This window comes from Notolepis coatsorum (assembly GCF_963971535.1).
Source record: "Notolepis coatsorum genome assembly, chromosome: 7".
NCBI classification, from domain to species: Eukaryota; Metazoa; Chordata; class Actinopteri; order Aulopiformes; family Paralepididae; genus Notolepis; species Notolepis coatsorum.
In genome coordinates this window covers 141,057,487-141,074,986 of record NC_140171.1, presented here as the reverse complement: position 1 = coordinate 141,074,986, position 17,500 = coordinate 141,057,487, and the positions used below count along the sequence as shown (strand labels likewise).

The 17,500-nt window shown below is 45.0% G+C and overlaps 1 protein-coding gene across 1 annotated transcript in view; it reads left to right on the top strand.

Annotated features, from left to right (window-relative positions):
• Positions 1–17,500, top strand: part of LOC311231788 (voltage-dependent T-type calcium channel subunit alpha-1I-like) — a gene marked incomplete at both ends in the record, with an annotated part of 346,702 nt that overhangs the window by 306,733 nt on the left and 22,469 nt on the right. Inside the window, 4 exon segments of the mRNA XM_084318416.1 lie at positions 2,251–2,319; positions 8,079–8,263; positions 17,423–17,477; positions 17,479–17,500. The exon segment at positions 17,479–17,500 is cut by the window's right edge and continues 50 nt beyond it. Of these exon segments, the coding sequence (XP_084174542.1) occupies positions 2,251–2,319; positions 8,079–8,263; positions 17,423–17,477; positions 17,479–17,500 (331 nt within the window).

Sequence of the window (17,500 nt, the reverse complement as noted above, 5' to 3'; positions counted from 1 at the left end):
GGCCCGTCCAGAGAACATGTTCCAGAGAACAGGCCCGTCCAGAGAACAGGTCCAGAGAACAGGCCCGTCCAGAGAACAGGTCCAGAGAACAGGCCCGTCCAGAGAACATGTTCCAGAGAACAGGTCCGTCCAGAGAACATGTTCCAGAGAACAGGCCCGTCCAGAGAACATGTTCCAGAGAACAGGCCCGTCCAGAGAACAGGTCCAGAGAACAGGTCCGTCCAGAGAACATGTTCCAGAGAACAGGCCCGTCCAGAGAACAGGTCCAGAGAACAGGTCCGTCCAGAGAACATGTTCCAGAGAACAGGCCCGTCCAGAGAACAGGTCCAGAGAACAGGCCCGTCCAGAGAACAGGCCCAGGTGAAAAGATGCGACGGCTGCCTCCTCAAGTACCGGAGACACGTGATGCAAGGCTTGGTCCACATTGCAGCCGGCTTGTGGGAGGCGTGGCCTAACAGCGTTCGAGACAGGGGAGGGGAGAATTGGACGATACGAAATTGGGATAAAAAAAAAAAAAAAAAAAAAGGAAGACAGACAGTATAACAATTTAGAGCCATTTATTAAGAAGAATATAATAAATCATATTTTGCCAAGTATATAACAGCACTTGATTTAAATTATAATAAAAAGCCACATTTGAATCAAAAACAATACATCTAATAGGGCAACAACAACAACAATTTCACAGATCCTCTTCATTGAAAGGCAGCTGTAGAGCAGCATCTTCAAGGCGTGCCGTTGAGCGTCTGAATGGGATTCTGAAGAGGCGCTTTGCATGCCTCAACTATCTGCGTGTGGAACCGCAACCAGCATGCAGGATAATACTGGCTTGTATTGTCCCACACAACATCGCTACCCACCGCAGTGTCCCTCTTTGTGACGACACTGATGATCCTCCAGAGCCCCTGGCCCCTGTTGATGACCCAGGCCCACCTGCGGATGTTTCTCTAAATGAGAGACTCTGTGGTTGTACAATGAGAGATGCCATTGTCAACAACTACTTTTGAAGTTGATATATGATGACCTATTATTTGTAGAAAATTGTTTGATGATTCAAAATTGTATTTATGATTGATAGAATATTTGTTGAGATAATTTTGTGATGATAAACTTATTATTTGGTTGAATGCACTGTTCTGAGAGGTAGGCTAGAGGCCACTGTAAATGTGACAGAAAAAAGTAAATAAAAATTTTGCAACCACTGAGCCTACAAACAATGTATTATTTTTATTTACAAACTCTACCAGCTTTTTATATTGAAATGTATTTTGAAATTAATTGTATACTATATTTTGTTCTGGTAATCCACTCTAAATCCACCCTTCTACTGGGATCAAGGTAATCCTGATTTTTTTTTAATCAAAATGATCCCAATCCTATGTTAAAGTTTTGAACTACGCATTTTGAAGATTTGATCCAGATTAAAGCTAGGATTCGATTACCTGATCTGATCGGATTCCAAAGTGATCCCAAATTAATCCTGTTTTTTGGTTTTGAACTACCCATTTGCAGGATTTAATCCAATCCGATAGTCAAAATCTGATCAGATCACCTTTGAACTCCTGGGCCCAGGCCATCAGGATGCTCAATGAACAATGAACAATAAGCAAACCATCAACACACCCACAGCGCACATACACTCACTTAAACAAACAACACACTGTAGCACCCACTTTACCACTTTAGACACACTTTACACTTTATATTTATATTATTGGTAAGGAAATTGCACATCATTCTCATTCCTTATTGCACCTCACCACTACAAGGTGGCACCACAAGCTAAGCTATACCTCACCATTTTTGTACCAGCTGTACATACTGTATATATAGATACACTGAACAATTTTGTTGTTTACACTTGTTTACGTGCTTGACTTCTTGACTTTCTATTTTATACTTATTATACTTATTTTATACTATCTTGTTATTATCTAGCACACTCTCAGGAGCAACACAGAAAGAAACATTTCATGCAAAGTATTCTGTATTCTGTATTCTGTATGACAACAACTAATAAAGAAACTTGAAACTTGAACTTGAAACGTTATGGTTATTTAAACGTATGATGCTGCTACTGGCCAGATGACACCAAATGTGTTGCGGTCACTCAAATGTCATATCCACACAGGTCACTCAAATGTCATATCTACACATGTCACTCAAATGTCATATCTACACATGTCACTCAAATGTCATATTATCTACACATGTCACTCAAATGTGCATGTGTGTGTGTGTGTGTCACAGGAGCGGATTTTCCTCAGTGCGTCCAATCACGTCTTTACTGTGATCTTCGTGGCAGAAATGATGATCAAGGTAACCATGACAACACACACCCTTGAAAGGGCACTTCACTCTGGAGTAATTTTCTCATTTAGCTTTTTAAGTAAATACGTACATAAATAAATATGAAAGTAGCCTAAACTTAATCTCTGGCACTGATGGTTTCATAAAATTTTCATCTATTTATTTGTTTGCTGTGTGTGTGTGTGTGTGTGTGTGTGTGTGTGTGTGTGTGTGCGCGCGCGTGTCTGTGTGTGTGTTTCTGGCTGTGTGTTTATGTCTGTGTCTATGTGTGTGTCTGTGTGTGTCTGTGTCTATGTGTGTATTTGTGTGTGTGTGTATTTCTATGCGTGTCTGTGTCTACGTGTGTATTTCTGTGTGTGTCTGTGTCTATGTGTGTATTTCTGTGTTTGTCTGTGTGTGTCTGTGTGTGTGTGCGTGTGCGTGTGTGTGTGTGTGTGTGTGTGTATATGTCTGTGTCTATGTGTGTATTTCTGTGTGTGTCTGTGGCTACGTGTGTATTTCTGTGTGTCTATGTGTTTGTCTGTGTATATATGCTTGTGTGTGCCTGTGTGTGTCTGTGTCTATGTGTGTATTCTGTGTGTGTCTGTGTCTATGTGTGTATTTCTTTATGTGTCTATGTGTGTGTGTGTGTGTATGTGTGTGTGTGTGTGTGTGTGTGTGTGTGTGTATGTGTGTGTGTGTGCGTGTATATATGCCTGTGTGTCTGTGTTTATGTGTGTATTTCTGTGTGTGTCTACGTGCGCGCTCGCATGTGTCTACGTGTGTGTGTGTCTATATGCGTGTGTGTGTGTGTCTATATGCGTGTGTGTGTGTGTGTGTGTGAGTGTGTGTGTGTGTCTATATGCGTGTGTGTGTGTGTGTGTGTGTGTGTGTGTGTGTGTGTGCGTGCGTGTGTGTGTGTGTGTGTATATGTCTGTGTCTATGTGTGTATTTCTGTGTGTGTCTGTGGCTACGTGTGTATTTCTTTATGTGTCTATGTGTGTGTGTGTGTGTGTATGTGTGTGTGTGTGTGTGTGTGTGTGTGTGTGTTTGCGTGTATATATGACTGTGTGTGTCTGTGTTTATGTGTGTATTTCTGTGTGTGTCTATGACTATGTGTGTGTGTGTCTACGTGTGTATGTGTGTGTGTGTCTATGTCTACATTTGTGTGTGTCTACGTGCGCGCACGTGCGTGTGTGTGTGTGTGTGTTACGACCCTGGCTCAAAGGGACGCAACCTATGTGCAAACCGACACCAAAACCTGTGTTTAACTCAAAATACTACTCTAACAATGAATTACTGGTACAAACTAAAGAACAAGAATGAGAGAATGTGACAACTCTCTGTTAACACACACTCCTCTAACCACTGCCAGAGTGCTCAGAGACTGGTTTTAACCTGCCAGCAGGTATCCAATCAGCAGTAATTAGCTAATTAGCAGCCCTAACCTGCATGCCCAGTGACACCGGAGTGATCAAGCTCATGGTACATAACACCTCCCCCACCAAAATGGTTGCCCAAGAGGCAACCATCACACATCAAACCCATAAACAAAAAGCATTGTGACCCATTAGTTGTCAGGGCCACTACCACAACAGCGATAACGGGCCGGCCCCTGTCGAACACGACCACCAACCGTGTCGCATGCTCCCCACTGTGGAACATTTGCCAATCCTGTGTAAAACACAAAACAACCCTGTCCCGACTCTCGGGCAAGCTAGACCTCACAAAAGGTTCCGCCACTGTGGTATATGGCTGGAGTGGGGCAGGTGCCTCCTCCCCTGAGGCGTAAGACTTAGGACCCCATCGACAAACCAAGACCTTATCATATATGAGCTCCATTTCAACAGGCCCCTCCACCGATACCGACCTGTCAAAAATAGACTGCAAACCAAAATCAATTTGAGAGCTAAGCCCACTGCGCTCAACAGGACAGAACACAGAAAAACAAAAACCATAGATCTCTGATACCACCACAGCGCCCATATCCATCCCACCTGGCACTGGCAGTTCAGGATACTGCAAACCGTGAACATCCAGAGTAGGAGGTACCGCCTCAGGTACAGCCCCACCGTCCCTGGAACATGGCAATACATCAGTCACAAAAGCGTCTGGAACACCATCTAAAATGGCGTCACACAAAATAACATTGTCCTGATCAAAATGGCTGCCACTCATCAGACCAGGTCGCGAAGGCGGCTCCTGCTCCACAGGACACAGGTAACTAGGTTGACTATCACACCTAGTGCATGGCAGAGAATCAGTGTGGACACGTGAATCAATGTCAGAATCATCAACTGACATACTGGGACCATCCCTGCCCACAAGTGAAACATCAGGGACAATAGAGCTACTGTGGGAAGGCTGGCAGCCTAAGTCAGGCCTTGTAGCCTCTTCAACTAGAACAGTGTCACATGAATCAACAGCATCTCTCATAGCATCCTTCCCACACTCATCCTCCAATTCGTTCGTGGCCTCAGCCACCGTACAGGCTGGGAAGACCTTGAGACACTGTGCTGCCAGATCATCTCCTGCCACATGCCTATCCGGCACGCATGTCAACTCTGGTTTCACCACTGGGCCTGACACAAAGGCACAATCAAGAGAATCATTATGCAGAGGTACATCCACAGTGTGCTTTCCAAAATTCTCAACAGGTACACTTTTCAATTCAACAAAGAATGTGTCACTAAGTGTAATGTCACAAGTCGAAGTATCAACAACATCACTTTTGCCCTTTGACATTGCCCGTGTCACAGCACACACAGGGAACACTCCTGGATGTTTCTGTGCCAGCTCATTAGGGACCTCAGAAACCACAGGAATGGGAGTTACAACTGGAGTAGCCAACACTTTGTCACAGCCAAATCATTCCCTAGAATGAAGGACACCCCTCTTATGGGAATGTGAGAACATACCCCCACAACAACATTGCCTGATACTAAGGGAGAATGGAGTGTGACCTCATGCAAAGGTGCATCCACAAATCCACCTCCAAAGCCACGAACAACGACACCGGAATGCAAAGAAGACTTTTCTGAAAACGGCAAAATCCCCTCCAGAATGAGGGACTGAAAAGCTCCGGTATCTCTCCAAATTGTTATAGCCTGTTTGGACTCTAGTGCATTAGTCAGGGAAACAAATCCATCCATCATAAATCTTGAAGAACCCTCGAGCTCTTTGTCCACACGTTTGATACTTTCCCCATCACCCTCTAACGTTGGTATAGGTGTTCTGCATATGGTTTCTACCAGAGCCACCGTTCTGAAATTTTTCTGCTCAAGCACCGGGCACCCAGCAACGATATGACCAGGCTCTTTACAGTAGAAACATATAATCCCTTCTGGGAATGCACTAGCAGAACCACCCCGCCTAGGAGGTGAAGTTAACTGACCAGCAGACACAGGTTTTGGGAAACGGCCCCCCTGAACAGGACGCCTATCCCTGGACTCAACACGGTAGTCCTCCAAAAAAACGGACTTGTGTGTCAACACAAACTCATCAGCGAAGACAGCAGCGTCGCCTATCTTCGATACCCTATGCTCGTTTAGATGAGTGGAAACGGTATCAGGAACACATCTTTTAAATTCCTCTAGGAGAATCAACTGTCTAAGCTGCTCTCTTGACTCTGCTTTCTGAGAGGTGCACCACCTGTCAAACAGGTTCTCCTTCTCTCTTCCAAATTCAACATACGACTGTCCCTCCGACCTGCGATAACCTCTAAAACGCTGACGATAGGCCTCTGGGACTAACTCATAAGCCCTCAATATGGAAGCTTTAACAAGCTCATAGTCAGCACTTTGTTCAAGGGACAGAGCAGTATAGGCTTCTTGCGCCTTAAAAACAAGAACACACTGCAGCAGCAGTGTCCAGGCCGTATCAGGCCACTTCAACGTGGTTGCCACCTGTTCAAAAAGGGGAAAATACCTTTCCACATCCTTCTCAACAAAAGGAGGCACCATCCTAATATTCCTGCCGACATCAAAACCAGAACGCGACTCTGAATGCAGAGCCCCCGCCTGCAAGGCAGCATGCTTAAATTCAAGCTCCTTCTGCGCACGCTCGTGCTCCAGCAACATTTGTCTCTCCTTAAACTCACGATCCTTAAGCTCATGCTCACGCTCCTCTCTCCTCTCTCTCTCCTTAAGCTCACGCTCCTCTCTCCTCTCCCCACGCTCTTGCTGTAGCTGCCTTTCCTTAAACTCCAACTCTCTAATCCTCCACTCACCCTCCGCACCAGATAGTAGCGGAGACATGTCAGACAAAGTAGGCTCCTCCACCCTCGCCGCAAGCACCTGCTCCCTAACGAGCAAAACCCTCAAAGCACTCAAGGCAGTTGGTTTCAAACGTTTCTCACTGGCAGTAAGCTCTACCTTGTAGTGCACAGCAAGCTCCAGAAGCTGTTCTTTGGAAAACCTCTCCAACATGTCATGCGAAGGGCGATCAACAAAATCCTTAATGGAAGCCATCTTTACTGCACCAGCGCCACAACCTGCTCACTTTAGAGTCACCAAAAGCACCCTAGCATACACCTGAGAACCACCGAAGAACCACCAAAGAACCACTGAAGAACCACGAAGAACCACTGAAGAACCACTAAAGAGCCACTGAAGAAACACTACAGAACCACTGAAGAACCACTGAAGAACCATAAAGAATGCTAATGCCAATACCAATAACCATAAGGAGACGCAGTGGAAATGTGTGCTCTACTGAGCACACCTTTCTAGTTTGCAATAAAAATTAAAAAAAACAACCACCCTGAAATAAATAGATGTGTCATACACGCAGGAGGTCAGGTGCTAACAGGTAGGCTAACCAAACACTCAAAACAAACAAAATAAATACAACAAACAAATTCAAACAGGTGCCCCTTATAACCTGATACGACTACTTACGCTTCTACATCTAAACTGCAGTCAAAACGGCCCACCACATGTCTACCCTAAGAAACACTAAATCAGGCCCTACCACATTACCTGTGTTTTCTGGCCCCCTATCCTACCTACCCTTAAGCTAATGCCCTGTAGACCTAACCCTCTTCAACCACACCTGCTACCAGCCAAAGATCATATTGACCATCCACCCGACAAGTATATGGTATGGTACAAGACAAGTAGATGGTGCTAATCACTTCTCTGACTGCCCCAGGAGTATGTGGTGCACAGGAAGCTAACAAACAACCAGAAAATAATGTCCCTACCTACATGTGGTGTGCACTAAACTATATATTTTAACAGCATTAAGTAGTCACATCAAATTACAAACAAATAAGGGCATACTCACCTGTTTGATGAACGGCTCAAGCCCCCACGTTACACAACATGTAACGAACACCACCCACACTATAGCACCACGACACACCATGCAAAACAAAACAAAAACACCAAACAAATTCTAGGGGTATTTGTTTCCAAATTCACTCCCGGACGAGCGCCCAACTGTTACGACCCTGGCTCAAAGGGACGCAACCTATGTGCAAACCGACACCAAAACCCGTGTTTAACTCAAAATACTATTCTAACAATGAATTACTGGTACAAACTAAAGAACATGAATGAGAGAACGTGACAACTCTCTGTTAACACACACTCCTCTAACCACTGCCAGAGTGCATGTGTGTCTCAGAGACTGGTTTTAACCTGCCAGCAGGTATCCAATCAGCAGTAATTAGCTAATTAGCAGCCCTCACCTGCATGCCCAGTGACACCGGAGTGATCAAGCTCATGGTACATAACAGTGTGTGTGTGTGTGTGTGTGTGTGTGTGTGTGTGTGTGTGTGTGTGCAGGTGTCTGCTCTGGGTCTGTACCTGGGTGAGGGTGTGTACCTCCAGAGCAGCTGGAACATTCTAGATGGGATCCTGGTGTTCGTGTCGCTGCTGGACATCCTGGTCTCCGTGGCGTCAGCGGGCGGCCACAGGATCCTGGGCATCCTCCGAGTGCTGCGTCTGCTCCGCACGCTAAGACCCCTCAGGTGTGTGTGTGTGTGTCCACGTGCATGTGTGTATATGTATGTGTGTGTGTGTGTGTGGGTATGAGGGGCCGTTTAGAACATATACCGTCATACGTAAGAACTTTTCAGTAGCATACGAGACACATTTCAATATGTTTATGTGACAGTGATGGTATATGACCTAAACGGCCCCTCATATGTGTGTGTGTGTGTGTATGTGTGTGTGTGTGTGTGTGTATTGCTATTGGCTGTTCATATTAGTATCTAGTGGTTTGTAAAATGAAAGTGTGTGTGTGTGTTTATGTATTCCTGTTTGTGTGTTGGTGAACCAAGATTTTGTCGTACTGTACATGCTCTCTTTCCTCGCAGCATTTTGCTATTTGTAGTGTTTTTTTTACATTATTTTCACCAATTGCCTGTAACTTTAGATATTAAAGTTACCAGAGTTTCTCCACAAGGACATCCTGTTTGCCCAGACAGTAGCAGACCCACTACCACCACACAAGCTGGGGTACCCAGACAGTAGGAGACCCCCACACAGCACAGACCCACACACCACACAAGCTGGGGTACCCAGACAGTAGGAGACCCCCACACAGCACAGACCCACACACCACACAAGCTGGGGTACCCAGACAGTAGGAGACCCCCACACAGCACAGACCCACACACCACACAAGCTGGGGTACCCAGACAGTAGGAGACCCCCACACCACAGACCCACTACCACCACACAAGCTGGGGTACCCAGACAGTAGGAGACCCCCACACCACAGACCCACTACCACCACACAAGCTGGGGTACCCAGACAAGAAGAAGAAGAAGAAGAAGAAGAAGAAGAAGAAGAAGAAGAAGAAGAAGAAGAAGAAGAAGAAGAAGAAGAAGAAGAAGAAGAAGAAGAAGAAGAAGTGTTTATTTGTCATGCAGACACACACATGCGATGGGCGACCCACAGGAACACACACACACTGAGTCGCTGATGAAATGTTCTCTGCACTTCCCACCCAGTCGTCCTTCCCCCCCCCAAGGGCAGCAGCAGACAAGGGCTGCAGCGTGAGCCGCGCCCGGGGACCGATCCAAGTGCTCCTGTCCGTCTTCGTCAGGGACGCATGTTTATCTTATCGGGAGGGGAAACCATTGCGAGCACGGGGAGAACATGCAAACTCCACACAGAAAGGCCCGGGAGATGGGCGCCAGGGTACAGCGCTGCGGTGCAACACGGCCGTCCCGGGTTCGACTCCCGGACCTGGCGACCTTTGCCGAATGTCTTCCCCCGTCTTTCTCCCATTCTTCCTCTCTCTCTCTCTCTCTCTCTACCGGACTGCCCGGTAGCAAAAAACAATAAAAGATCTACTAAAAACACATAAAAAAAACATTTAAAAAGAAAGGCCCGGTAGATACCACACCTGGTACAAAGGAAACAAAGGACTGTAACCTCATGCCTGACAGAGACCTGGTTGACGGAGACCTGGTTGACCTGGTTGACTAATAATGCTCGTGTGATCCTGGGAGCGATCATTCACTAACGTCATTCTACTCTCCTGGAATATATATATTTTTTTTATCCACTTTTTCTCCCATTTTCTATTTTTCTCCCATCCCAATTTTCGTATCATCCAATTCAATCCTCCCCTGTCTTTGAACGCTGTTTCATGCCTCCCACAAGCCGGCTGCAATGTGGACTAAGTCGTACATAGCACGAGTCCCCTCCGATACTCGAGGTAACAGCAGTCGCATCTTTCCACCTGCACGTCTCGATCTTTCAGCGTCTGGGCTTTGGAGGGGCCCCGCCCCCGTCGCTTCCTGATTCTACTGCGCAGGCGCACCAACCGACCTGTAGGAGTCGCTGTCCACAACGCCCAATCCCCACCCTTCAGTTTCCCTCCCCCTAACACGGCCAATGTGTATTAGTGCGGACGACCAGCTAAACTGAAAGCAATGTGGAGAGCTGGGCTCGAACAGGGAGGCATTCCTGTTCGAGCCGAGTCTCCAGTATTCGTGGCGAGCGCCTTGCCCACTGCGCCACGTAGCCGCCCCCTCTCCTGGAATATATTATAATTTATCATCCTATGCTGGCCTTTTTTTGGCTACCGAAAAAGTTCACAGCCATTGTCACGATAGCGGTGTAGACGATGTACATATACATCCAAACATCCGTAGTGCTACGTCCCTGCACTCTTTCAAATCCCAACTCAAAACCCACCTCTTCAACAAATTTGTAAATTACTCTGCCTGATTTCCCTCTTTTTTTTCTTTTTTTTCTTTCCTTTTACTTTATTGTTACGTTGTTCCCTGATCCCTTTCCCCTAGCTGCCCCCTCCTGTTAAGCACCTTGGGTCTCTTGAAAGGCACTATATCAATCTAAGATATTATTATTATTATCTAGTGCCGACAGAGACCGGGCACTCGCAGTACAGGATGGAACAATCAGCGATATAGAACACATGCTTTCATTGTGGTTGGGGACTTCAATCAAGCGCCTCTGTGTAAAGTATTACCAAAACACATCGATGTAAACCCACAAGCAAATAGCGCCCATTGTTACTCCACACTTCTGTGATGCCTATAAGTCCCTCCTCCGTCCACTGTTTGGCAAATCAGATCACTCATCCATCCTGTTACTACCTGCCTACAGGCAGAAACTGAAACAAACACTGCCCACCATGAAGGAAGTAGGGGTGTGGACATTTCTCGATTCTAAGATGCATCGCGATGCGGACATGGACGATTCTGCATCGATGCAGTGACAGAACACAATCGATTATTAAAATAAAAAAAATAAAAAAAATGTAATAACTTTTTTACTCTCTTGCTAGCTTTTATGTTCTTTTTAGGACTGTTTTTATTTTTTTGTGCATTCGACTAAGAGGTTGGCAGTCGACTACGGCTCCTTTCGATCGATTAGTCGACTATTCGACTAATCAGGGTCAGCCCTAGTTCTTTTACAATGTAGCTCTTTGGGATTTGCTCCACAACTATAAAGCGCCCTACAAATCAAATATATTATTATTATTATTATTATTATTGTATTATTAAAGCTAGTGCTCTGGTCATGCATCCACTCAACTCATAGAAAATACAGCATCAGGCTATTCTAAAAGTATTGATAGTTTTGATACTAATACTGATACTAATAAAAATAGTATTGAACCGTTTTTAACAGCTGATACCTTTCTAGTACAGTATCTGTATCATGCAACACTAGTAAAGACATTTATTTTGACATTCTGATTTAAGAACTTTCTAAATAAAAGTTAATTTATCTGACTGCTTGTATTAATTGATGAAAAAGTAGCCATGTGCAGTAATATAGATTATAAAATTGAGGATGTAATATATTATTGAGCTGCATCGAGATGCATTGTAGAATCGTAATCAAATCGTGAGGCCAGTGAAGATTCACAGCTCTAGAAGGAAGTCCACTGCAGGTCAGATGACTCAGACGCTATGACTGTTTTGACATTTGACCGTCGCGCAAATTGGGAGATGTTCCGTGATTCATCAGACATTACATCATCAACGAATGCACAGAAGGAGTCATTGGATTTATCCGGAAGGTGTTTTCCCAAAAGAAACAATCTGGGTATTCCACAAGCCATAGATTAACAGTTCTGTGCAAACAGCCCTAACGGACTGCCTTTGCCTCTGGAAACAAGGAGGAGGAGGAGAAAGCACAGTACAATCTCTGCAGCGTGATTACAGCAGCTAAACGGGAACACAAAGAGAAAATACAGACACGGCTATGCAGTAACAATTCACATGTGAATCTACACATAATATCAGATCTTAACCGTCTGTAGTGTGGTAGTGAAATGGTTAACCTTCTGTGGTGTGGTAGTGAAAGGGTTAACCGTCTAGGTGTGGCAGTGAAAAGGTTAACCGTGTGTAGTGTGGTAGTGAAATGTTAACCTTCTGTAGTGTGGTAGTGAAAGGGTTAACCGTCTGTAGTGTGGTAGTGAAAGGGCTAACCGTCTAGTGTGGTAGTGAAAGGGTTAACCGTCTGTAGCGTGGTAGTGAAAGGGTTAACCTTCTGTAGTGTGGCAGTGAAAGGGTTAACCTTATGTAGTGTGGTAGTGAAAGGGTTAACCATCTGTAGTGTGGTAGTGAAAGGGCTAACCGTCTGTAGTGTGGTAGTGAAAGGGTTAACCATATGTAGTGTGGTAGTGATAGGGTTAACCGTATGTAGTGTGGTAGTGAAAGGGTTAACCGTATGTAGTGTGGTAGTGAAAGGGTTAACCGTATGTAGTGTGGTAGTGAAAGTGTTAACCGTATGTAGTGTGGTAGTGAAAGGGTTACCTCACTCTTTTTCAGCACCGGAACAATGGTTAACGTGTGTTGTCAGGCCTTACAAATACATTTGATTTGATTTGATTTGAATATGGCAAACGATTCTGCAGCGAATCGTTAGGATAAGGTACCCTCAGTTGTTTAGTCAGGTCAGTTAAAAAACAGGCCTGAGGTCAAATCCTTTGTCTTCGTCCAAGACCAGCTGGTAATTCTGAGTATGTTTTATGAACTGAAAGAATGTCTTTGATTTAGTGTTGTACACATGGGCGATTATCAGTACCACAAGAGGGAGACAGAGAGTGATATTCCTCAGAGGAGGGACTTTGACTCCCATTGGCTAATAAGTGTGAAAAGGCACGCCCACAAGAAATGGTTCGACCATAGCAGCTTCCAATAATATAAATACAATACAATTAGCATAGAATAAGAATATGTATAAAATAAGATCAAATATGACAAAAATAAAGATGACAATATACAGTTCTAAAAAGTGTGTAGTGCAGATAACAGGATGTAGATATTATACTATATAAAAGTTTATAACAAAATGGCTACAAAATGGCTACAAACCCAGGGCACTACGTTGGTAGGCGAGTGCATAGACCTCGACACTAACCATCAGAGACACACTTTTACGACAGCTTCCCCGCAACCATAACCCTAACCTTAACCACATTGTTACCTTACACCAACCATAACCGTTAAGCAAACCTTAACCCTAAACATAACTGTAACATGGGGTGGTAGTGTAGTGGTGAATGCACTTGCCTGTAGAAATTGCTTGTTCAAGCCCTGGTTGTGGAATTATTTATTTGTTTTGTTTTGTTTGAGTTAACACCGTTAACTGCACCTTCATACCTATGTATTTAGAATTTTACCATAACTGTTTATTGTGACACTGACATGCTATGCTGTAGTGGACTGGCGGGCACATTCCACACATACATGGCATGATATCAGGTTGCTCTCTGATGGCTACAGCAGAAGGACTCCTCAGCTTAAAGGAACACGCCAACCATGCCATGCTAACCGGCCGCGTGTATATTTTCCCTAACGGAGTTACACTTCCACGTTCGGTTTGTGCGATCTGATTGGCCACTGACTCTACGCCCAAACAGCGCGTTACGCTAGTTCTGCTAACAGCCTGCAGCCAGCATTATCCAATTCATATCAATCGAAATAACGTATTGTTTTCATCTCTCTATATTAACACTTTGAGTGCCACGCCGGGTTTTCCTTTTTACCCCCTGAATGCCACCATCGGCCCCAATGTTAACCTTAACATCGCCTAATCTATGTTTTAAATTATGGCTATGTGTCTAATCTGCCCATCGCATTATCAAAGACTATTTTCCAGTCAGTGCTGTCAAGGCAGATTGGTTTTTTATCGCGTCATTTCCGTTTCAGAGCATTTAGAAAAGCACCCGTTTTGAGATAAAAAAACAGCCCATTCTGGACCATTCTATGAAAATCGTCTTTTACTGGAATATTCCACAACGTTGATATTCGTCGGCCTTTTTATGAATCGTTTTCAAATAAACGCTAGATGATCAATATTATACGTGCACGCAAGCACATTCGGGCCGCGCACGGATAATCGCAGCGTTGATTTCCTCTTGGACTTTTACAGTGAAACCGAAAAAGCCCATTTCACAAAACAGCTTATAACTTCATCAAAATGTGTCTGATTATCCTAACACTGATAACATAGAGTCCTTACCTGACATCAGATGGTATCCAACTGGTATATTCCAATTCCTGATCACCATTCGAAAAAATCGATAAGTGTATAGATCCAACGCGATACAGTAGAACTCCATGATCAGCTCAGATGCTCCAGAATGAACTGTGGTAACCCCGGCTGGATCAGTGGACTGGAAAATGTGGAGTACCGGATTTTTTTCCCCATCCATTTTCATTGAGTCCATTCCAAAATCCCTTATGTCATCTGAAAGACGATAGGGGGCGCTTTTTTCGACATATGATCTCCGGCGGTGCTCGTGTATACTCGGGTAGGCTCGCGTGATGCAATATGATTTCAGATCGCTAAAAAAAAAAATAATAATTCCGAGAAATCTCGTGAGTGGCTTTCAACCACATAAAAATAAACCCGAGATATCTCGTGTGTGGCAGTTAAAGTGTTAACGTGATTCCATCAACACAACATAAATGTTCAAAACACGACAAGACAGTTTGCATCACTTCCCACGGTTCTCTGCACTTATTCTACCGGTAGTGCGGTAGTTGTTGCCTCGGTATTGGGTCTTTGGGTGAATACTTCATTGGCGGGGAAGAAGAACACTGATAGCGGTGTGTGGACCATCCCGCGAGCCCCAGACCACCGTCCGCGAGCCCCAGACCACTGCCCGCGATCCCCAGACCACCGCCCGCGAGCCCCAGACCACCGCCCCGCAAGCCCCAGACCACCGCCCCACAAGCCCCAGACCACCGCTCCGCGAGCCCCACGGGACGAGACCAGGTCGAATTTTAGGCGCACGGGAAACAAGGCTCGCAGGACGATGGCCTGGGGCTCGCGGGGCGGTGGTCTGGGGCTCGCGGGCGGTGGTCTGGGGCTCGCGGGACGATCCACACACCGCTATCAGTGTTCTTCTTCCCCTTCCCTTTCGAATATTCTCGAATACACTAGCCACGTTGTCATTCGTCTGCCTATTTATGAATCGTTTTCAAATAATCGCTAGATTATCGATAGTATATGTGTACTTATGCACGCTATAGAAGCGTGCTGAGAAATCGATTACCTCATCTCCTCAACAGCACACACACACACACGCACACACACACACATACGGGACACGCTGTTATCTCAGTGAATACAGCTCTGATTATCCTAAAACTGGTAACATAGACTCCTTACCTTAGATCAGATGTTCTCCAAAAAGATTATTCCAATTCCTGATCGCCATTCCAAATATCGATCGCGTTTATTGATTGATTATTGGCTGCTGTAAATATATATTCCAGGCTGCTTTCCAACTCGCGATCACTTCCATGTTCATCAGATCCCTCGCCAGCATAATGGAGCCAGTTGGCTCCCCCCACACAGATCCACCAGTATAATCGAATGACCTGCAGTTACACAGGGATAGACGATAGGGGGCGGTATTTTCCCATCTGAGCTCCTAGAGGGTCTGCTGTACCAACGGGAGACTCGGTTGATGAAATATGAATTCAGATCGCTAATAAAAAAATCAAACGACAATTAGCGTTGTCGGCACTCAACGGGGGGCATGAAAAGACGACATTACACGTCGCTGGCACTCAAAGTGTTAAGGACAATACAAATTAATGAACATCATTTACATGGGTGTATGCATAACATCACAGCATGATAAGGACGTAAATATGCCGGGAATAGCACAGGGCTAATTTCCACCCGTAGTCCTAACATTAAACAAACACAAAGCGGACAAAAAAAAACAAAAAAACACTTACAACGTTCATTCATAAAAACTGACATCACTGACATGACCACACTAACATGACATTCAGTCAGTACAACATCACTAACATCCCTAATGAGTGCATATTTGGCTGTCTAACAGCCATTTCCTGAGTTGGCCCCTAAAGGTGGACAGGGTGGTACATTCCCTTAAGGGGACCGGAAGGCTGTTCCATGTTCCACTTCCCTTTATCGATAGAACATTTTAGCTGAAGGCGGTCTTTCTAAAATGGACCTCACAATCCCCTCTGGTGTTTGACCTAGTGGCTAATCCAGTGTTCCTTTTCTTGTGGATAAACTCCTTGAGAGGGGGAGGGGCTAATCTGTGCAGGCATTTATATACAAAGCAGGAACTTTTATAACGTCTGAGGTTTTCAAAATAAAAAATGTTATGCTTATCCAGGATTTTACAGTGGTGGTATGAGTACTGTTTCCTGTCATATACCTTCACTGCTCTGTTGTAAAGTTGTTCTATGGGTTTCATGGCTGTGGCCCCAGTAAATTACCAGTTTAGAAGGCAATATTCAATGTGGGAGAAGACCATACAGTGTAGGTATGTCTTTGCGGCTTCAAGGGTTAGGGATGGCCGTATTTGTTTGAAGTTGGAAATGTTGAAGTTGATGGTGTTCCTCACTTTCTTTATGTGTTTCTTAAAGGTCAGGTTTGAGTCCAAGATGACCCCAAGGAATTTGACGCTTGCTAAAGAACATGCACACAGTCTTTTTCGCATTAAGTAGGAGACAGGTGCTGTTTAGCCAGCATTGTACCTTGTCTAGTGCGCATGTGAGCCTAGATGTAATCAACTCTATGTCCTTGCCCTGTGTGTAGATGACTGCGTCATCGGCATACATCTGTACATTGAGTTTGGGACACACATTTGGCAGGTCATTGATATACAGGGAGAATAGCAGGGGCCCAAGGATTGATCCCTGAGGGACACCTACAGGGTTGTCTAGATATGGGGACTTGGCGCCATTGACCGTGACACATTGTTTTCGGTTTGATAAGTAGGATCTAAACCACTCTATTGTAGCAGCTGAGAAATTGAAGTGAGTTAGTTTGGTTAGGAGCCGGAGGATATTATGGTTGACACAGTCGAAAGCCTTGCTAAGGTCTAAGAAGACAGCACCAACATACTTGACAGTATTACTATCTACTTAACGAGTGTGTGTGTTTGTGTGTCTCCATGTCTCTCTGTTTCTATTATGTACTTCATTTGTATAATATATATATGTGCCTGTGTGTGTGTGTGTGTGTGTGTGTGTGTGTGTGTGTGTGTGTGTGTGTGTGTGTGTGTGTGTGTGTGTGTGTGTGTGTGTGTGTGTGTGTGTGTGTGTGTGTGTGTGTGTGTGTGTGTGTGTGTGTGTGTGTGTGTGTGTGTGTGTGTGTGTGTGTGCGCGTGTGCGCGTGCACATGTGTGTGTGTGTCACAGGGTGATCAGTCGCGCCCCAGGTCTGAAGCTGGTGGTGGAAACTCTCATCACGTCCCATCAGACCGATCGGAAACATCG